This window comes from Aquila chrysaetos, chromosome 10 (assembly GCF_900496995.4).
Source record: "Aquila chrysaetos chrysaetos chromosome 10, bAquChr1.4, whole genome shotgun sequence".
Taxonomy (NCBI): Eukaryota; Metazoa; Chordata; class Aves; order Accipitriformes; family Accipitridae; genus Aquila; species Aquila chrysaetos.
In genome coordinates, this window is record NC_044013.1 from 40782052 (window position 1) to 40806104 (window position 24053).

The 24053-nt window shown below is 35.7% G+C and overlaps 1 protein-coding gene across 12 annotated transcripts in view; it reads right to left on the reverse strand.

Annotated features, from left to right (window-relative positions):
* BCAS3 (BCAS3 microtubule associated cell migration factor) overlaps positions 1 to 24053 on the reverse strand; it is a 375729-nt gene that overhangs the window by 284686 nt on the left and 66990 nt on the right. For all 12 annotated transcript variants that reach the window (XM_030028653.2, XM_030028652.2, XM_030028661.2 and 9 more), the window contains exons 10-13: positions 20390 to 20466; positions 18532 to 18615; positions 11977 to 12147; positions 1848 to 1941 (exon numbers count right to left, since the gene is read on the reverse strand). In XM_030028653.2, the coding sequence (XP_029884513.1) occupies positions 1848 to 1941; positions 11977 to 12147; positions 18532 to 18615; positions 20390 to 20466 (426 nt within the window). The remainder of the gene's footprint in view (positions 1 to 1847; positions 1942 to 11976; positions 12148 to 18531; positions 18616 to 20389; positions 20467 to 24053) is intronic.

Consider the following 24053-nt stretch of genomic DNA (forward strand, 5'->3'; position numbering starts at 1 on the left):
CAAAAGTTTGCAGTTGCTATGTTCTAGTGCAGCATCGCTGACACTGCTTGAAATTATGAGTAAAAGTGGTTTTTCACTACAATCAGCCAACAGATGAAGACAGTATCAAAAGCCACCTCTTGTTTTGTTCTACTTTGTAATGAGATCAGCTTGATTCGCAATAAACCACTATATAATGGATTAAGATGATTTTACTTGCAACACTGGCTTCAAACAAAATTCTGCCTTGATGTTAAATAAAGAATACAGAATCCTGTGTTAAGTGCTTCTTTCATACTGTAGGCAGCTGAGGTAATAATTTTCAACCGTTCTGATATTGCAGTACTCGGAACATGCAGTACGATTCAATACCTTGCTGTGAATCATCCCTCCTGCAAATATCTCATAAAACACATAATTTGCAATGAGTCAAAAATAACACCGATTAGTAAAAGCATTTTGCCATTAAGTATCTTATTGCACCGTTAGATCTAAGGTAACAGTCTGCTGTATCATATACAAAGGATTGTAATTTTAGTACCTGAGCAAACCAAAAGAACTTGATTATACCACAAGTAATCCAATAATACGCAAATATATCCTTCAATTTAAAAAATAATAAGTTAATTAGTTTTTGCATAAACATTCTGTTTCCCTTAAATTTATGCATTTATAAAAATTGTCTTAAGGATGCATTTCATTAATATTTATAAAGCATTCTAATTTAAGCATCTGTATTTATTTCACTTAATTAGAATTGCTCAACTCTAGGTATTATCTTTCTACCAGAGTACAAAGCAAAAATATTACTGTTCTGGAATTGGCATAGTCGATTCTCAGTTAAATGCGCAGAGTTCCACAAAAAATTCTCTTAAGTATCAGAAGAAAATTCAGCCAGATGAGAATACAGTTTTTAATGTCAAAAACTCACAGTGAAAATGCTGTGAACCGCACACCACTACTAAAGAGTTCTGACATAACAGATGGGATGTCAGAATAAGACCAACTGGTCAGTAAAAGTGAAAACATAAGTGACAGACATTTAGTTTTATTCTTTGAAATGTTACTTCATCCTCAAGATCTTCATGGCATTTGCTACATTTTAGAAACCGTTAATTGAGGCAAGTGGAAGCTGTTGATTCACTGGCCATTTCACTGACTACTACTGCAATCAACCAAAACTTTTTTTTTTTTTTTTTGCTGTCCACAGATGAAGTAGTAAACATGTTAATTATCAAATTAATAAGACTTATTAATCGACAAATTTGTGGTTATCCGCTGTCCACAGTCATTGTTCATTTATAAAGAGGAAGGAGAGGAATAGGTACTTTTCAGGAGTTTCTTACAAGTATTTTCAGATTACCGTTGATTTAACTCAGGAGAGAGGCTAGAATTGCAAACTCTTCATCAACAAAACACATAATGGCAGTGTAAGATACTCTAAAAAACAGTGCCAGTGAAATGACTCATTTTATTTTCATATTTATGAAGGAGTACAGTTTAATACATGAGCTGATCCTCTGGATACCTGCATATCAGAACATCTAGATACCTGGCTGGCAGGATACCCAACAGAAAAGAATTCCTTAGTACTTCTGCTACATTCGAAGCAGTAGACTGGATCTTCTCACATATACCGTAGTATAACAGTTGCTTAAGTTTGAAATTTCCAGAAAAGACAAATTAACCAGTGTATGACACATTCAACACTCAACAAAGCAGGTAAAATCCTAGTAGCAGTGAGTAGATACTTGCATGTTTCACAATGGTATCTGCAATTCCTCCAAAGCAATGGAACACATACCTACGGTATTTTACTGTCTTCATCTTGTTTACAACTATCACATTAACACAGTAAAATAACTTACCACTAGGGTTAAAAGCCATGCAGCAAATAGGCTTTTCATGCGCAGGGAAGTGGGCCACAATACCATCACTATCAGAGTCCTCACTGACAAGTACCTGCATAATGTTAATAGAGACAAAGTAAGGTTAGAAAATAAAACACACCTAAAAGAAAACACCAACTTACTGATACAGGAATTGTTTTATAAGATATACACAGTGGTATGAATTAGAAATAAAACTGCACATGAACTAAACACAAACAACCTTCTGTGATTTTTTCAGATAAAGAGATACGAGACATGCTCAAAAACCTGCTATTAACTAGAAAGGATTATGCACTTTATACCAGGATTCCCTATTTATTTATCCTATTCAAAAAAGGCAAAATGGGGAAAATACCACTGTTTTGCTACATAAAGTATTAATGGCTGCATAGAAACTTATTAGAAAAGAGGTCTGCATGCAGCGCACCAGGAAGCTACATGAAGGTTTCCACTGCTGTTGGCTGAAGCAAGGGTTGTGATCTCTCTGTACGTCTATAATCAAGAGGGCCTGTTACTCATAAATTTGTGACAGGAGCTCTCCTCCTCATTCAGCTCTCCTGTGGACAGGACCTCTCATTCCACCAGACTCAGCAGCAGCGTGCAGTGGGACTAATGTAAGGAGGATCAGTGTAATTACACTGAAGAGCATACACCATTCTTTAACTGTAAACAACACATAATTTTCTCCAAGCAATAACAAAAAAAAAAATCACATAATAGAAAGAAAAACAAGAGGTAGCATAGAGTTTTTAAAAGAAAAGGGAGTATTTAACCATTACATAAATCAGCATTTTCTTTGGGAGGATTCAAAGTATACATGGCAAACGAGTGGAAAAAAGGACCAAAAAACCAGTCAAAGAAAGTGGGTTTGCTTTCCACCAGTTGCGTAAGTAGGAACACTACGCTTGCATGCTGCTAATAAGTGGTGACAGACTTGAGGTATCTGGATTTCCAAATGGCGCAAGAAATGCTAAGGACTGGGAGTGTGTATGAGAAGCAGCTGCACTACAAAATATGCAGCTAATAAGAATCTTCTCCATCTTGAAACTGCTTCAATGGATGTTAAATAACAGTATTAAAAAGGCTGTTAATCAAAACCCCTTAAAGAAAAAAATCATGCTGTCGTAAAATACCTTCCTATGAACAAAAAAGCCACTAAAAGGTAGGAGAGAGTTTTCACAACAGAGGGAAATTAAGCAGAAAGGGAAATATCTGGACCGAGATCTGTGTTGCGCAACATCTTCTGGAGAAAGGGTCAAAGGATGAGCTTTTGGTTTTTTTAAACAAAAGCCTATTTGAAGTTGATAAAACTACTTCGGCCAGTCAAAACTAAAGCTGATTGTGAAGACATACAAAAGGACCTACAAAAGGACACACAGTATTACCAAGGTCTAATTGTATGAAAATGAAAAGATATTCTTTGATTTATAGAAGAGAACCAAAAGATGTATGGATAAAACATGTGCAAAAGCTGTAAAAGTATTTTACTCCTTGGTTGCATCACGTTAAAAGACTAAATTAAGTAAAACAATGAGAAAGATCTGTCAGAAAAGGACTTAATAAAAGGGTTTCTGTGGTAAGCAAAAACCACCTTCTTAATAAGATAGTGCAAAATTTCCCATTTCAAGTTCAGAATAATTTGTCCGCTGCTTCCAAGATAATCTGAAAGGTTTTTAATACTTCCTATTCCTAACATATCAGAATAATTTGAAGATATTTTTATGCTTCAAAAAGAGAAATCATCTTTAAATGTTTAAAGAAGTCACGTAATATGGATGAAGAGGCCTGCGCCTGACTTACTTTAAATGTTCAAATTACTTGGCACTGTCACATAAGCACAATTATGGTTTTGCTTTCCGTTGTCAGCATTTCGTGCTTATTCCAGAACCACTAACCAAAGGGTCTGGAGATCTTCCTAAGAGCTTTTCAAAGAAACAGTGTTCTTTTCTCAGACTATATAAACTGCACTAAATAACTCCTATACATCTTTTCACAGCTTCCACTTTTAGGTAACTTGGTCTTATGTTAAACATTTCGCTCTAATTAAAGATACACAATAATGATAAAGTAACACCATAAACTAGCTTTACAAAAGAATTAGAAGGTTTTTTAAAATCTACTCTGTGAAACAAAAATATTTAATCTAGAAATGTGTAGGTATCAACAGTATCTAAATCATTGCTAAAACCAGTTATATAGCATATTTCACATGCATCATCTTCTACAGACTGCAAACTAGATTAATTCAGCATGGCTTTTTTAAAAAAAAAAAAAAACAACCAACAACAAAACCAAAAAACCAAACAAAACAAACAACTAATGATAAATGCACCACTGTTACCATCCCTGCAACATAAAACCCCTATTCAACAGACAAGAAACACTCTGGATGGTAAGACAACCTTTAAATATTTCTCCTCTGGAAATACGACACAAAGCAAAAATTTCACATTACAAATTGTGAAACACCTCAGACATACCAATCTGAGAATACAATAAAGCCCAATCTATTATTTGTATGCTATGCTATGCTGATTCCATGCTTTGAAATGTTTTGGGTCCCCCCCCCGATCACTGCTTAAAATTATCTTCCTGGAAGAATACCCTTTGTGTTTAATCTAAAAGGAGTTTTTAAAAATCTTCACTTTTCACTGTAAAAGCTGATTTTCAGTTATAGCAAAGCAGTCCTTATTTTGGCTGTTATACAATTCCATTGCTTGTGATAGAAATACAAGGAAGAACAACTTATCGGCATAACGTCCCATCAAGAAAGAAAGAAAAGCCACTGTGAGCCTGGGGATGCTGAAGATCCTTGCCTGCCACCAAGCCTGGCTCATACAGAGCTTTCAGACACAAACTAAAATACATTAGTCTCCTGCATTAGCCAAGTAAAAAAAAAAAAAAAAAAAACCAAACCCACACCACCCCATAAGCACCTTCATTACTCAAAAATTTGGAAATCCTTGGATAGTGGAGAATGTGAAACTCAGGTTGTGATGGTGCCACACCACCTCCTTTCTTGACATCTGATATCTGTCACTCCCTACCCACTGTGGCCACAGAATGGAAATATTTGCTCATGAAACACACACAGAAACAACACTTGCTTGTGCAAGGTAAGATGAAGTTGAAAAAATGTTCTTCATTTTTTTAAAATCAAAATGAAAAAATAAATCCTTGTGGAACAGAGAAGAAACGTACTTTTTTTTAAAATCACCAACTCGTATTTAAATCTTCAGGCCGCACTGCGAGATTTGTCATGTCCTTTCCCTGCATTTTTGCAGCGGACACTTGGCGAAAACATACGTCACTTTTTACAATTTCAACACTACAAAGGAAAGGGGTGGGGGGAAATCAAAATCAAAGGAATTACAGCAGTTGACCTAACTACACCATCAACCAAGGAGGAGCCCTCTTTGGAAACGTCCCTTCCAAACCTGCCACAAAACAAAAGCCCGGTTTGCACGCCAATTTAGAGCTTGCATAGCTTTAAAATCCTAGTATGATTTTCAACATAGTGTAGAACTTAAGGAAGACAAAATTATGCTATTAACACAAGAAGCTTTATAGTGGAATACATAATTTTCTGTATTGGAGCTCTAAATGGATATAACTGCCTCGGTACAACAGGGTTTCTATAAATTTGGACAGATCAAATAGCACAGATTTTGTGCAGACAAGGGTGAAAACTGGAGCTGTACAGCAATGAAAAAGTATTCGAGGCCTCCGCCACACAGGCTTCACAAGTTTTAGAAACCACTTCTTGCAAAGGCTGAAGTGGAAGGCACTATCTGCAAAGGTGCTAGAGAGAACGATGTCCGTAGGCTAACAAATGGCACATTAAATCAATACTGACACTGTACAACTGGTTCCTTTCGGCCAGTTTATGGTTTCTTACCACTGAAAAGAGCAGAGTTGGAAATTTTTCTTGGAAGTCAAACCAGTGGTACAAATTGCCTAATAATGCGTGCAAGTGCTTGTCAAAAAGCTTGAAGGAAGCAGCTCATTCAGCTTCCCGATGCAGAGAGCATACAAAGCCCACAGGAATCCCAAGGCTACAATTTTTTTCATCCCAAATAGGCTTCTTTCTCCAAGGTAGTGGCCTCTAACCACCCTACTATTAAAAGACCTTACAAAGTCTCTCATTGAAAAAGGTTCATAAATCTTAGCATTACTCTTATAATTGCACAGTCACTGAGGTTCATAAGGATGCTCCAGTACCTTCCTCGCAGAGTTCCCTACCATTACAAATAGAAACACCGTTTTAAGAAAAACGATGGACAAGAAAGAAACGCTGAGGCTCTTCTACCAAGATGGCCTTGTAAACCAGCACTCAGCCTCTTCCTGATGCCCAAATAGTACCTTATCAAGAGAGCTGCAACATCATTTTAAAAAAAGCTGTCCAGCCAACACCATCTGTAGCTGGACATGATGAGGCAACGCTGCAGCTCTCTCAAGCCAGCCCTATTAAAGTTCAACAGAACACTGTAGCTGATCGAAGATGAATCAAGTCCTCTTTATCTTACTCTAAAAGAGAAGCAGACAAAACACCTAGGGGATCATTATATTTACTATCAGAAAACAGCGTTTGCTTTGAGGGCAAGAGATAGCTGAAGCCAAAGCTTTTTTCTCCTATGCCATATTTTGATTCATTCGTTGTATTTTCCATACTGCTGAACAGAAGCCACTAGTAATTATGACTTCAATTATTTTAATCTTTAAAGGCAAATTACACCACTTATCCCAGTAGAGACATGTTTTTAAATAAAACATGAAAGTAACACAAATAAAAATGGACACAAATCTAATCACGCAGGTCCTTCTCTTAATAAAATTAAGAAAGAACAATCCCATCATCATAAAAACAAATAGGTTTGGCATTATTTATAAATATGATTATTATATAATATAGAGATCTTTGCATGTATACTTATTAAGATCTCCACTGATTTAAATAGCTGAAGTTAGGGCAGTGTTCGCTTCAGTTCCTAAGACGTATGCACAAAAAACAACCCCCTCCATACCGACCCCCCCAATTAGCCTCCCCCAACTTATAGCTAAGGTCAAACATCAGTGGAAAAGGGCTAAAAGTGATAAATCTGTGGCATTAACTACTGCACTCCTTTTAATAGAATCCAGCATAAACTCAAAACAGCCTTGCGCTCAGCCTGAACCATTTATCTGAGACAAAAATGTCTTCTTGACAAAAAACAGATCTCCTTTAATAAAAGTAAGGCAGACAGTATTATGCTCTGAGGGAATCCTGTTGCTCTTTTTATATTTATATATAAAAAGAATTCTTCTGTAATACACGTAGATATAAAAAGTGAAGAAAATTGATGCCAAATATATGAGCATTAGAACACCAAATTAGCGTTTGTGAAAGCTGTTCTTGTAAATAAAAGCACTGGTGTTAATGACCAGTGGAATTACATATGTAGTTAAAGTTTTATTATTGAATACGCTTTACTCTTTTAGTTTCTTTTTGCTTTAGACTGAAGTTTCACAAAAATTCTTGCTCTCGATAAGCATCTTTATTTGGTTCAATTGTTATCAACTGCTTACCAAATGAAAATGAACTTTTGAAACTGCAACAGTCTGCAGTTTTTTTCTGAAAATTCCTCTTTAATGCAATAAAAAGTTAATAGGGAACAGAAAAAAGCACCAATCACATTTTAAAACATAAAAAGATCAACATGTTATCTTATTTTTGTAAGTTATTTTTAAAATATTTCCTCAAATATTTTCATGTGTTTTGGACGATCTGTGAGGGCAACACAATGATATCTCATCAATCACATCACTCTATCAAAAGCACTAAGAATCAAGTTTTGTATTTTTAAATGACCACATATTTCTCTGTCAACTAAATGTTAGATGTTTAACAGATTTACATTCAGTCACAAAACTGGCGACTTTTGAGAAAGGTCATTATTGCAGACTACATGTGGGTGGCCTAGTTGATGAATTAATTAAGAATACAGAAACAAAGGTCGAAAGAAAATAATTTTTCTTTAAAACTCAAGCCACTAACGTCTTACACATTTAATTCCAATTACTGAAAAAGAGGACATCTGTACAGCTTTAGTTTTATCCATTTCAACTAATTAACAGATTCAAATAAATAGTCATTACATCTAACTGAAAAGTTTGCTAACACTTCATTAGAAGGAAGTTTAAACAAGCACACAACCTTGTTAACATATTTTGGTTTACCACAATGTTACTTGGGCATCTCAATAATTATTTTTACTCCCTCTACAAATATATCATGACAGCCAACTTCAATAATTCTACACTCCTTTGCATTTATTTAATTACTTCATAATTCAAATTTTCTTAAAGTACCAACAATTTTTAAATAGGAGCTATCACATAAACAACTGCTGGGTATGAGACTTGACTACAATATCTACGTTCATACGGTTTAGTAAAAATATTTTCCCCACAGATTTAAACCTGCAAGATGACATTAGAAGATTTCTTTGGTCTTTAATTTTATATTTTTCAGTGGTAAGCTAGCATTTCAACCTCTGCAATGGTAGCACAGTACATGCCACGAAATGCACTGAGTTCCATCTCACATTCTTTATATTGGATATCTTTGAAATGGCAGATACAATAAAAAATTAGTGAAAACTTAAAGCTGCAGTTAGTCCTTCTGGCTTATGTCCAAAACATGTTCCTTAATCGTCCTACTGGCAAATAAATCTATATGTTCGTACACATGCAGAGAGCAGCAAACTCCCATCTTTAAAACCTGTGTTGCTATGCTCAAAGTAAATGGGCAAGCACATGCATCATTACTTTGCAAGCCTTTATATATATATTTATATTTTAAAAACAAAACAAACAACACAACTGCTCCCCCACTGAAAAAAGTGCTTATTTCTCCTTCAAAAGAACATGCTTTCTTGCCTTAAATTTACTGTCTTCTTCCATTTTCTGTCTCTTTTTAAAATAGATCTCTTCCTTTTTTTACTATATGCTATCTTAAAGACGTATTTTATTACTTGGAAATTGTTTTATTTCATTACCAACACCCAAATTCTTAGTTAGGCTGTGCAGGTAGATCGAAATTTTTGTTGACCTGAAGGAGGTGAGTTATTCTTTTTACATTAGGAGTCCGCTGATGACAAGAAAATAACTCCTTTCTGCTTCTGAAATTCCGCTCATTCACAGTTAGGCTGACAACCTCTGAAAACCATGCATGCACACACAAATATATTTACATAGTTGCTAGACAAATCTCTGATGAAAAGGATGCAAGACTTTCAAACTGTTAATTCAGTCCAGAAAACACTTGGTAGGCATTACTAATTCTTGTGGTTTCCCAGTCAGTTTAGGAAGACCGATGCTTGTACTGGGCATAGCCATCCAGCAGCATCCCCACCCTACAGAAATGAAATATCATCCCAAAACAGGCATCTTTATCACATGAGGAAGCAGGAATGCCACAAAGTGTTTCTTTGTACCCACCCAGACCTCTTGTTTCCCACCTGGAATCTGAAAAATGGGATGATAAACCAATAACTTTAGAAAAATCACTGCCACACAGCATCAGGAAAACCGGGACTAAACTACACAAGGCATTTCTACAGTGCTGTACAGCAATTACTTTCTCTAAAACACAGGTGAGGCTGCACTCTGCAGTAGTCAATCTGCTCGCTCACTCTTCTATTTCAACCAAAGCGTCAGTAATAATGTAGTTTGGATGACTACTATCAGCAAACCAATTTGCCAGAGAAGAGCAAAATAATTTCAGAAATTAATACAATGAGGAAGAATCAAATGTAGCTCAGTCATCCAGATTTCAAATCAGCACGATGCTTAACTACGAGTTTGTACTGAAGTATATGAGCAATCACATTTAGTTCAGTGAGATTACTCGTGTCATTTAAAGGTCAGGCTTGCTAAAACACTTTCCTGAACTGAAGCTTCGCTCAGTTATGCTATAAAAACTAGCCAGGACTACCCAGCTAGTACCAATACGTGCTATCTAAACTAGCATGTCATTTCTTGCAGGCTTGCCTGCTTCTGCCAGCACACAAGCACAGGATCCCTGCCAGGCTCCCTGGGACACGTCCATTCACACAACTGCCAAAATCAGAATCTACCACATTCAAATGAGGCTGTGTGCACAAAAACTTACATTTCCACCTGGCAATGGAAAGGCAGCTGGAGCGATGGACAAGAACTCAGTGGGGATTGTGAGCACACACGACACCCCTTACATTAGAAGGTTCTTTACTGGGGCAGTGTTGAATGACAGTCTTTATTTAGACCATGTACAAAGTGTATTTATTTTTAATCAACTTTCTTTTTGCTAGATGTGCATTTCAGTAAGAAAAGACTGTTAACAAGTCTTCTGTACCATGAAAACCTAACAATCCAAAAGAAAGATTATTTTATTTTTCCTGGAAAAAAAATATAATGCTAATTCTGAAAGTAAGTCTCGGCACTGAAAATAAATTATTAATTTAATAGCATTTTAAAAATTCAGATCACAAAAATATGAATGCAAGACATACAAACAATTAGGATATCTAACTTAGAGCCTCCTTCCCTAGAGACTGAAGACAAAAATTATTTTACTAGAAGTGATGGCTTATTTATATTACAGCAGTAGTATTTGGACAAGGCAAGCGTTATCGTTTTTACAACTACTTTTCCATAGTGCCCTTTAGGCTTGATAGCTCCCTACTATTGTTAAGGTCAGAGGACAAGTTCATAAAACCTCTAAATCATACATAACAAGACTTAAAAACCTAAGATATATCATTTTTTTTCCCTAGGCCTATGCAGAAGAATCAGAGCACAGACAATGCCCATCAGAAATAATGACCGCATTAAATAAGGCTTCATGAGAAATTTATGAAGCAAAATTTTTCTTTTCTTTTCTTGTCAGTATCTGAGGAACAAAAAGACCTTTTTTTCCAGGAAATAAAAACAAACCCCAACAGTCAACAAACTTATTTTAAGACCCGACTCTAAGATCTTAAGTAATATATGTTCTTTTTTCCATATTCTACCTTTTTTTTTTTCTTTTATTTTAATTTTGCAGGAAAAAGCCTCTAATGTTATATGAAGAATGCCTTTTCAATGTAATGTCACTTGGTTAAGTACTTCTAAGCTAATTTTCAGGAAAAAACACAGCTCAAACTGCACACTGTTTTTTTGTTAGATTTGTTTGTTTGTTTGTTTTCAAGTAAAACAATTTATTTTCCTATCAGGTAAGAAAAGAAAATAACTTGACTACTCATTTGTCATTAATACCTTACTAATTTACCTGCAATAAGCATCATAAAGATAGGGGAAAACAAGAAAAAGAAATTGTTTTTTCTTTTTTAAATTCAAGAAATGTGAACATTAGGAAAAAAAATTTACAAAATAGTTATAGAATAATGAAGTCTGTAGGAGTCCTGCATATACACTGATTCCAGGACCAGACACTTAAAAATGAAATGATTGGTAGAAAAAACAAGAGACATGGATATCTTTCTCCATCATAAAGACACTACGACACACCAGTTTAAAGTTTGTGTGATAATGGTATGGATTTTTCAATAAATGATTTTGCCTGACTCACTGTACTGTATGTTATTAGTAAAACAGTACTTATGCCTCACAAAACAGCATCATGCTCGATTACATTTTAGTTTTGAAATTTATGTAAAATTATAAGCTTTTATACTTAATATCCAACTTCACTCATCGTCTTTTTTAAACTGGAATTCAACAATTCACCTTATTTCTAGACGATCACATTTTCCAGCCACATTATGTATTAATAAATATAATCAGACTACATATACATTTCAACTGATTAGCATAAATCAATGTCAATTATGAACAAGTGTTAGACAAAATGTGACACTTCACACTTGATCTTGTCAAAGTGTCACATAAATATGTTCTAAGGACAACATATATTTTGGCTTAATTTCAGTCCCAAATAGGACTTTGTCACAGCTGCACATGTCTGTAAAAGTTTCTTAACTAGCAAAAATCTCATCTATTTTTCATTTTCAAAAGCATAAAATACACATTACTGAGATTTTCATGAAAACGAATGCACGTTCTGTTTCTGTGCAAACTGTATTACCTGCCCTTCTGCAACTGTCTCTGTATCAATAATAGTGATGATTCCAGGCACCAGAGGACTTCGACGAATGTTGCTGTGAGCTAAAATTTCTTCTTCAGTTGCTCCTGAAGGCAGTGTCCCTGTTAGCTGTGTAACTACTTTCCCAACCATTGTAAGTCCAGTCTTTATCGTCTATAAAAAGAAAGAGAACCAATAAATAATGTTTTGGGATATTTTGTGGATCTATCTTGAATTTTTTCTCAACATAATTAATATAACTAGATTGCACACACCAGAAGCACACAAAAACAAATGTTTTTGTAAGTGATACATAAGCTGCAAAAGGCTGTATGTAACAGAAATATCTTGAAAAAATTTAGCACCCTATCAATTTGAAGTATTCACCTTTATTTTGGAACTAAATGCTTCCAAAACACTGTTGAAAAAAGAAATATTTTAACGTTGTCTAAATGTTACAGTTTTTTCTTTCTTTAACTTTGTTATTAACTTATTCCAAGAGGTACAGAGCACAGATAGGTAGATGAATCAAACGATAAAGCCAAGATGGGTGCGTGTGGAGAGCAGTGTTACACAGAGAAATACTTATAGCCCCTAATGGTTAGTGCTGAAATAGTTACGTCTTCTCCACAAGTGCAAGAGACAAGGAGTTTGGCCTTTGAAAGATATGACTGACACATTCATTTGTTTCTCAGCAACTATGCCTTTTGCAGCATTAAAACTGAATATGGGACTCAAACACAGCAAAATTAAAAATGCCATCCTCAAGGTATTAGAAAGGACAACTCTGTACAAAGTACACACATATCCCATTGCAAATAACGTTACTTTCCGTAGTCTGCATGTTCTCCAGACATGGGTTTGAAAACATATTCATTGCACCAGCTTTTATCAACTAAAGATGCTAAAGATTGTTTTTATGTTGTTTTATTTTATTTGGAGAAAGAGGGAGAGTACACACAGTAGGAGAGATACAGATTTAAAGAAAAACAACCCAAACTACAGCTTTAAATGTTTTCTCCTTGAATCAAGGACTGTGCCTTATTTGCCTATAAAGAATTGAGCAGATTTATTATGCAATATAAATAAGAAATAGCAAAAGAGATCAGAATGGAATGACACTGTAACAAGCCAATTCTTAACTAAAAAGACAAGCTAAGCTGCCTGCTAAATTGAAAAGGAAAAAAAACGTACAGATCACAGGCTGAAACCAAGAAGCAGCCACAAATCAATTGCAACTGCTTTGTTTAGTGCTAAAATCTCAAACTGCAGTGATTAGAAAACACATTAGTGTTCATCAATTAGCAGCCAAACGTTTGTTTTAATAATTCATAGGAAATGACTTACACAAAGTCTGTTAGTGTGTTGTCAGGAAAACCTCTGAAGGGCCAACAGAATTAGGCGCCACACTGTATTGATGGCAATATCTAGCCAGGAAGCCTGATTAACCTCTGAGATGCCTCAGCTGATGTACTTACCCCATTAATGCTAATGGAGATACTACCACTTAAAATCGAGCCATGCCTTTATCATAGGAATGTCTTTGGGGTTTACAGTCTTTAGTAATATCCTGCCATTTGTTTCTTATTATTTCTTTTTATACTCAGATACAACATATGAGAATAAAACAAATTTTAACAGTGGCAAATTCAGAAGACTGAAAAACGTAACATAAAACAGATAATGATATCCGAGGAACAGACCTAAAATAGACCCAATGCCATCACAAGAATGCATTTCAACAGACTCTTTCTTTACAAAAACTGACAAGGCAGTTTTCTGGCCAATAGTTAAAATCGTATAAAATGCACTGGTAGTTTATGCAGCAGGAAAGAGAAATCAGTATAGAAGTACTATGTGGCAAAATACCTATGCAAGTTAAAAGACCAAGAATTGTAACTGACCTATTTTAGAAAATATCTTTAATATTATAACTAGAGAAATTGGATAACAAAGGGCCAAGTATAAATTTATAACTCTCTAGAAAAAAATTAACGTGCTTATCTAGCAAAATGAATTACTGTTACATGTTAGAATAGGCTGTGACTCCAGGACTACTGAGAAGTAGTAGGTGTACGAAGATGTGGCCGAGGCCATTAGCTCAGAAATATCAGTGCAAAACCATTACGGCACTTACTTCTTTGTGCTATGTGTATATTTGCAAAAACTTCTCTGGTAATCTTTAACCTTTCCCATGCCATATCAGCTGTCCCCTCCATCCATTAGAGCTAATGACCTTGCTCTCACATAAGCTGTTAGTACTCATTAAGAAGTTATCAGGTAACAAGAGAAAACAGATGCAGCCTTTGCTAAATCACTTTACCACTATAGGATTAAAAGATATGGAGAAAGAATCAACTAAAGAAGTTATGAGGTGAGAAGAACTTGGTTTATAATTTGATGCTAGACATTTGACAGACCAAATACATTTTAAATGAAATAGGTTAAAGTTTGCACTGTCCCAGCTCCTTTGTCATTGATGGGAACCTGCCAGGGCATACTCAGTGAAATTTTCTTATAAATAATATTAAAACACTCAACCCAGTTCCTTTGTAAGCAATAATGCATATTGTGCAAACACACAAATTATTTGTATGCTCACGTGTATCCTATCTACTTAAAAATAACACTGTTCACATTCATTCAAATATAAAGACATATTTAATTAAAATAAATGTACGCACTCATACCTCATTTGATTGAAAAATAAGTACAACTTTAATTAGATGAGAAAATTAAAATGCATCATTCAGTGCCTATTTTGTTCCAACAAAGGTCTTCCATCCTTTTAGTGACAAACCAATATATTGCTCCTGTTTCTTATAATAAATACATTTTACGTGATTTATTTGTAATGAATAGTCTATAGAAAGCAGAAAGAGGTATCAAAAAGATATGCCTTGGTAACCAACAGTATGAAAGCCTCCTGGTTAGTTTGAACAAATGAACATACAACCAATTATAGATTCAAGTTCAAACTAAATGTTGAAATGCTCATGCTTCACAAAGATGTTTCCCTTTCCTGCTCTTGCCGCATATTCTGAAAAGGAAGGTAGGACAGGGAAGAAACCTATTAGGAAATTCATTTTAAACGGCATGCCAAGTTTGACCACTAGGATGGGGAAGGTCTGCAAGAGCACCGCTTGAAGAGAGAATGAGCTGAAACTCATTCTGGCTCACTCAGGGACATGGTGGGACCAAACCTCTCTTCAACAAGACATAGGAAAAAAACCAAGGGGGGAGACATAAGAATGTCTTTTCCTATGTCCCCTTCCTTGCTGCATCCAAAATGGACCGATATGGATAATTATAACAAGCAATTTCACATTCAGATGCTTATCTCAAACCAAGCACCTGAACATTCCCCCATCACTAATACTGTTAAGTAATAATGGGGTTTATTCTGAAAGATATTCTCCGTCCATTCCACTGTGTTTGTTCAACTGGAGTGAAAAGAATCTTTACCCCATAAGGAACAATACTTTCATTTTCCCAAACACATCAATTTCTATCTTTGCTAAACATTAACCTAAACTGGAATCTTGACACATTTTCTATTTCCAGAAATCCTCTGCTTGGTCAAATTAGACAAATTATCAGAGCTTTTTAGAACAGGAACAGACAGAAAGCCACCAAACAAATGCAGGGAAATGACAAGAGATTGAGCTGGAAAAAATGCATGTGTTTTTCCAGCAACAGCAAATAGCAATGCTCTTGCAAGATGCATCTAAGGAGAAACAGGAAAAAGTTCAGTTTTCAAAATAAAATCCTTCTACAAATAAAATCGAATGGGACAATGACGTAAAGGAATTCTTCATAATGTTACCAGAATAACAAGAGTTTTGGCACCAGTAAACACCACACTCCAACATGACCACAATTTTGACCTCAGTATTCTCAGTTAACAGGGGAGCTTCTGACTCCTAAGTTATTTGATTAAGGGGGAAATTTATTTGCTGCATCAAGTATAGTACAAAGCAGTACATCACACTGAGGACAAACCCACTGTTCACTAACAGGACGTTCAAAAACATTTCTCAAAGGGAATACCATTAAAGTAAATATTCTGTACTGCCATTGAGGTCTTCTACAGAGGATCTGAAAGGTAATTCTCAGAACTGACCCTGTTGAAATGACTCTTTGCTCTCAGCTTTATCTTTCTGCTTTATATGAAGGTTCTTTCACTTCCTTCAATAAGAAATTGGAACCCAAATGGAGAAAAGGCTGTAACCCAAGATAATCTGACAAAACAAGAACTTTTACAGAACTAAAAAGCAGCAGTGTAGGGAACAGAAAAGGACATCCACTTTCAAAAAAGCTAATACTTCTGCTGATCAAAGCAAATGAATTAAACACCACTGCAGGCTGATAAGATATAACAGCAGTAGAGGTTTATAAATGAAGACTTATTTAAGCAAGGAATAAAGTTTATGGTGAGGTAATGAGATGCACAAAGAGCAACAGATATTTGGAGTATATATTTGCCAACAAGAAAGTCAGCATTTCAGTTATCGGAGATGAAAACTTGCTAGATAGTAAGCCAAGATTCAATGAAATCAGTAATAAATGAAACATTTCAGATTTAGCGTTGCACACTCAGACACGATTAACAAATTAATACAGTAAGGCTGAGATATACTCAAAAGCCAAATCATGCAAATATTTAAAACTATACTAGTATTAATCTTGTCTATTACAGTAACATCTAATGGCCAGTCGAGAGCAAAACCAATGCGCTATGCAAAATATAAAGTAGTGTAGAGATTGTGCCCTTATGATTACCCATTTTCCTAACTTTCACTATTACTTTATCTCTGTATAGAGGCTAACTATCTCTTCTTTCCTATGATTATAAATGATTATATTTCTCTTCAGTATCTACTCATGTGATGCAACATCACTACTTCTGCGTTTGCATATGTTCATCTTAACGTGGGAATTTCTAGATTATGATCCTTGGCTAGTACTACTCAGCAGGTAAGGTCATCATCTTGGTCCTTACTGGCTTTAAAACCTAGTTATCCACGGTCTTTGGGGGTAGGGGCTATAAAAGATGTCCTCCTTTTTTAGATTTTTTTAGTCTGTCGCAAAAAATTAAACCTAATAGCGCTTAGTCTTTGATGCCTACTGGAATGCTTTGACAATCATTATATGGTTTAAGAAAGCTTTGGCATGTTCTTCAGTCATGAGTAGGCTTGGCTTTGGCAGTACAGTGATCCGTCGGTAAGATTTTACCACTTCTGATCATAACTGTGGCTGATCATGCTAAGCCAGTTGGTTTTTCAAACTTATCTGTGCTATAAAAAACATGTTAATGACACTAAGATTGAAGGAGTTTGGGGAGATTCCCCCTCCCGTTTTTTTTTGTTTGTTTTTTTTTTTTTGCTGATGGTGAAAGTATGCAAAGAGGTAACAGCAAATTTCAGATGTCTTCAGAAGAACAGCAATTCAAGTTCTCCTCAACAATGTAAAAAACTGTGATTTTTCTCCTCCTCCAGCCACAGTGAGATTGTGTCCAAAGCTATGCTGATGGAATATATTTGTTTTTATGTTTTGTTTTTACATGAGATGGCATGCTCTATGTCTCTCTTTGTGGGTTCTTGTAACTGTTGTTTTCTTCAGTGACGCTCAGCTTTCTGTTCTGTGCTGTCATTTAATTCCTATTATTAGATTTGTTTTGTTGTGCATATCAGAAATGAAAAGGCTAGTGGTTACAATGAAAGCTTGTAATCAGCACAAAGTTTGCCAGACAATGCCAAAACTCACTTTGTGTATGTGTGTGTGTGTGTGCAAGAAAAAGAAATTACTTGGCAAAAAGTTGCAGGCAAGTCCTCAAGGAAAGGAGCGGGGAGGGGGGAATAGTAAAACAACAGTTCTGCATACTCTTTGGCTCATTTAAGATTTTTCCAAGCCATGGTCTTCTTTTGATACTACGAAAACCCAGACCTTTCTCTGAAAATAGAGGGATATTATAATGTCATCTGAACTAAGAAAACTAGGCAATGGAACCTGTATGTAAACAGTCATTAATAAACTCTAACCTTCAAAGAAAGCTGCCAGGTAATTAATTAGCTCCAGTACTGCGCTGTCATCCTTCAGAGAGATTAAAACATATAACACTAGTGTGATTGAGTCGAAAAAGCACCAAGCACTTGTAAAGTCAGTTTTCATTATGCTAAAAGAGTAATAACTCACAACGTTGATTTCTAATCATGTAAACTTGTAGTATTATGAATAGCCATTATACAAATCCATTTTACTATGATTTTCCTACACAAGGGGTCACTAATATGAATAGCTGTTCGTAATAAATAAAATTTTTAAAAATCAGTTCTGAAGGACAGGAATACTTTGTGAAAAGAATGGCTACTCAGAGATTTGCAGGATCAGGACCATATGCATGGTGCTAATGCTAGGATGTTTCTTACCGTGTTTTCCTCTTTTGTGAATGGGGGGGGGGGGCAGAGAGGGGGGGCGATGACACACAGTACAATTCAGCAGGGAAACCTAATAATTATCTTACAGGATAACCTCTCCAGCAGCAGATGATGTACTCACTTTGGCAGCACTAATGACTGTGGCAGTGTAAGACTGAATGTTGTCTCCACAGGCTCCACCACGGGATTGATGGCATCGAATCAGCTACAAGAAGAAAGACAGCAACCAAGTAACTACTATTAAACTACATAAACCCATAACCCATTACCATAGCTCTTATTTATCATGTACAGTGGTGTGTTTTTTCCTACAAATAGCAAAAAGCCCTGCTGAGACACTTAACCCCTTTTTATAATCTTCTGGGTGCCACCCAGACTGTCGCATACTCAACTCCAGTTTTCAATTACAAGATGAGTAGTCACTAAGAATTCATAAACTTTGAAATGGTGGGATTTTTGGTCTGGCAGCAATACCACAAATAAATTTAAATAAATATAATCAAAAGCTTTAGCCATGTATATGTAACATTAAATATCAGACATTCTAAGAATCTTGAGTGTGGCTTTCCCCTCCTTTTTATGACTAGCAAGCAAAGAAATGACAAAGGAAAAGAGCTACTTTAAACTTTACGTTGAATAGATTAAAGGAATGTACATGGGGTGTACTCTATATTGCCTTCCTTCAAAACCAATAAACCAAAACAAGACTCTTCTACCTGCCATCAACCTACAAAAATAGTTCTTGCCTTTGAACCCTAACTAACAATAGAATCTGTGCTTCTAACTAAATAAAATGGCAAAAAACTACAGATATTTGTTGCTTGTACAGAGAACATGTTGCCTGTTTAACTGCTTTAGCGAAAAGAAAACTAAAAATCATTGTATTTGTTTCTACAGGCTTTCCTTTCCTGCTTTATTTAAGTATCTAAATAAAAATAGTTAAACTAGGGAGAAAGGGGAAGTCCACAATGAATATACCTGGGAACACACAAGCCATTTAAATTCCTTTCACGAGATAATTCTTTTGCTGATCAGTGGCTTATATTTTTGGCAGCAGTACTTTTTAAATCCCAGGCTGACTGGTTAAGTTTTACAAAACCACATAAGCGTGGCATTAAAGGAAAGGCAGGCCTGAATTTGGAGAGAAATCAGTTGTGCTTGAAAAGGTGTAACAAATACATTTCTAAAGTCTGTCTCTGATAATTTCTGGTTCAGCTCCAGAAGCAGCTATTCCAGTCACAGGTGGAAGGGAGAAAAAACATCTGCTTTGAAATAAAACTAAGGCATTGGAACTTGAATTTAAAGTTTTCAAACACTTCAAGCTTTAAATACACAACCACTTCTCTGGCCTAGGGCTGGGTAAGAACAGTGATAATTATTTTGCTAGGGATCTGTTTTCTTCTTTTGCCTCTAGAAAAAAGAAAAAGTCATCCAAACTTTTTCTTTTTTTTTTTTTCCTGCAGCTTAACAATTTCAGCAATGTTAAGAAGTGGTCATTTTAATGCTATTTCCTAATTTAGAAAGTGCATTGCTGTGTTGTTTATACAAACTCACTGGCTCTGTCCTGACTCAGTTTCCCCAAACAGAATTTCAGAATCCTCACTTGCCTGCCTTTCAGGTGTCTATAATTAAGTGCTTTAAACTTTTTCAATGCAAAATGGGTTGATTATTGAGCAACCTCACTGAAAACACATGTTGACAGCCATCTTCTCTGCCTATGCTACTTACATATTTATGACCCCAAGTTCACAAGCTTAAATCAAATATGCAGAGTAAATATATGACATATATGAATACCAAAGCACAACCAGTGTGGGTCAAATATAAGGTCTGTCATTGTTATGCAAGTCCTCTTACAGATCATCTTTTTCACATAGCTTTTTTTCTAAGACTTCTTTCCCCACCCCCTATATATACAAAAGCTAGAAGGATATCTAGAAACAAAGAGAAGTATTTTTTGAAATTAAACCTTTCCTTACCTTATTTTCTGCATATGCAAGCCAACGGCTTCCAAGAGCAATAGGATTCATGTTTGGCCCTGGACAAGGATAGCAGCCTGAAAAGTTTTAAAAGGCAACATTAAGAAATATCTTAATGACTTCTTACAAAGAATTTTACTTATTGCCAAGAAAACAAAAAGTCTAAACAAAAACCTTTCAATTGCTAATATCACTCAGTAAATGCTTGCATTTTTGTTCCTAAAGATAAGAATGTGGTTAGATGAGCTATTTTAACAGTTAATTATGTGTAAATACTCGTTTCTCCTTATGTTTGCATTTTTTTAATGCCATTTTGATACAGCGGGGTGTGGGCAATATTTGACTGGATTGTTCTGTATCTTCACATTTTAATTTTACTTGATTGATGTCTTTCCATTGGTCAACAGTTTCAGTTTACTTCAAGCTCTTCTAGATTTTTGTGGTATGAAAGGGTGTATTGTGCTTTTGGTTTTGTTTTTAATAATTCTATATACAAGCCCTTAGCCTCTCAAAATACTTTTGCACACACTTAAGCTTACACAGTGAGAGAATTTGTACTTTAAACTCAGTGGCAAAGTTTCCATTGTTCACCTGCTTTTCATTACCTTTATATTATCATTAAAAATAGATATATACACATGCATAGAGATGAACATAAAATAGAGAATTCTTTCTGAGGATTAAAAGGTGAAAATACCTATAATAGAAAGCCACTGAAAACAGCTGTGAATGCAAATATGGCAAGGCTTAAAATGAATTAGGCCCATGTTAAATGCAATTTAAAATATAAAGCCTGAGTTAAAAAAAAAAAAAAAACCCACACACAACAAAAAAATCCCCTCAAAAAACAACCACCAAGAATATCACACTATTAACTATTACAATTAAAAATACAGAATTTTAAATTATTGAAAACAATTAGATAACACTTAAACATAAATGAAAAGCTTAAGTAATCTACAATTAAAAGTAGCAGGGTGACCCTCATCCTAATTGCTACTACTATCCTATTTCCATGTCCTGTTTCCCCTCTTTTGTTTTTCATCATTTTAGATTTAGCTCTTTAGGGTGGACGGCTGCTCCTTCTACATCAACATGTAACCCTTGCCTGTATTTAGTGCTCAAATCCTACTGATGTATCTGAACTTTAGTATTCCAGCCCTGACACTGTAAACGTCCACGCTGTGCGATTCCAGCAGGCTGATTTCAGTGGGATCCTTCGTCAAGGCAAGAGTCTGAAAGTTCAGATACTTTAGTCACACAGACGAAGCCACAAAACTGACTACTGATTAGGGCCCTGATAACAAGATTTAATCTTGAGTGTTCAAACTTGAACTAGTAAACTAAGACTGCCAGCCACATGCGTAATGCCATTTACTAGACCTAAATCCGTTCTGGTACACTAAAACTTATACATATATATAAAAGAAATATTGCATAAGGGGGAAGAGAATGGGGGGAAGGAGGGGACCATCAAGCAAATGGTTACTCTCCATTTTCATCAGTTCTTAGGCTAATATAGACAATTCAGTAATTCATATTCTCACTGGTTGGCCAAGCAACAAAATGTTTAAAAACTTACAGACATGTGTGTCTCATTTAAAGGAGCCCTGGTTTGCTGATCCTGTATCACAGGCAGAAGGAGCACTGAGATCAGGCAAACAGCATTTTAGAAGAACACATATAACCAACAACTGCAATTTATTGCATAAAATCCTACGCTGCATTCTGAGAAGCAACATTAAAAAAAAAAAAAAGACACAAGACACAGCTAGCTAAGCTTCTATTTCCCCAAAGTCTCTTGTGTCAGACTCTTGATACTGATCTGCCAACCACAGTGAGAAAAAGCAATCATATTCACCACCTTCTTTCTGCAAGTATCAGGGTCTTTTCAAACAGGCCCCAAAATAGTCCAGAACATTTAGTGAGGACAACAGACTTTTAAAAGTTTAATGGCATTATTTTCAGTGCTTGCAAAATGGTGAAAAAGGTGAGTGGGAGGGTGTTAACTACAGCATATAGGTGTAAGCTTACACTGACATTTGACAGCACTTAAAGACACATTTGATGGCATTTTGTTGGGCATGTGCAGCAACAGCTGCTATACTGTTCATGCTGTCTAAAATAAAGAGTTCTATTTCATTTTTTAGAGCCGAGCAGTGAGGGTACTGCAAAATTTGAAAGATTATAGCAAGCTATTTCAAAGGTTATAAAGCAATGGAAGGCGAAAAGCAGCAACTCATCCAATTAAATCCATCTCAGGCCAGGAAAGCCAAAGCAAGTGAGTATTTTGTAAGGCCTTATCACTCCTTGATCTCAGGAAGGAAAACGAATTCTGAAGAGATGATGCCACAATTGTTATTGCATTCCAGAAGTGCATAAAATGTGGGTAGCCAGAGCCTCTTAAGGAACAAAGCAAGCAAAAAAAGGTTGTAAATACAACCCTGGGTTGTAAATACAAACGTGTTCTTCCGATGACATTATAGATCAGGACCAGTAAGGTTTTAATGCTGACTTCTGCTTCGGCAATTCTTATCTGGGTCAGTAAAGACAGTCAGGTCCCCCAAACTTTATTTATTTTTCCTCCCTTTTCTGTATAAAATATAGCATTTAAAGCTGTCAGATGATAGCCCTCATCACACAAATCCCTACAGTGACTTCAGAATCAGTCACTTGCATTTCCCAAGCTCTGCAAGCACCTCGTAACATCCTTGCAGCAGAAAACAAAAGGAGTATCAGCCAAGAGATGCACTGTAACAACAAAACCCAAGCAATTCAACAACTCATAACAAAAAGAAACATCTTGCTCGGAAAAGGGAGCTGTTCTCAATTACTTCAGTGAACTGAAGTAAATGAAGAACTGCAAAAAGCATTATTCTTCAAATAAAAAATTAATCAAATAATAAAAAAGTTACTGAGAAAAACTGCAACTATCTTCACTAAACCCACTGTAGATAGTTCGTCCCATGAACTGGACTCCGTCAATCAGACACAGCTCCACACACAAATCAGCCAATTCTAATAATAACCTCCACAGAGGTCAACAATTCAACTCAGTACTAAACTCTACTCTCCGATACGAAAAACAGCGTAAAAAAAGAGCTATTTCCTCCCTTTCTTTTCTTTGCAAGTCTCTGCATTTTGGAAACTTGCAGCAGCACAAGGATAAACAAAGGGTTATACTTCATGGGAAGGAAAAGCAAATTGTTTTTCTGCTTTCCAAAAAAACAGCTGGAGTCAGCAGAACATCATCTACTAGGCAAATGAAAAGACAGACACAGCGTGACCTATCAAGCTCGGCCATCCAATCGTCACCAGCCTAACTCTCTTAAAGATTAACTTCTATTTCTATTAAACTTCAAAACAACTGAGGAAAAATCCATTCCAAGCAATAACAGCAGCAACTTTAGCATGTTTACAATAGGAATGAACATAATGAGAGTGCAGAACTAACTGTCAAGAAGACCAAAGTTTCCACGTTTTAATGACAGTATGGAGAGGTCATCCAAGAAAAGATCACTCGGGGAAAGTCCTTCCAAAAGTACAGCAAATCAAGCAAGTACTAAAAAACATCTGATCTTAGAATAAGCTTTACTGGGACTATCACCCACAAAAATATAGGTGAAAACCTACTGGAACTATTTTAAAAGTTTTTAAGTACACA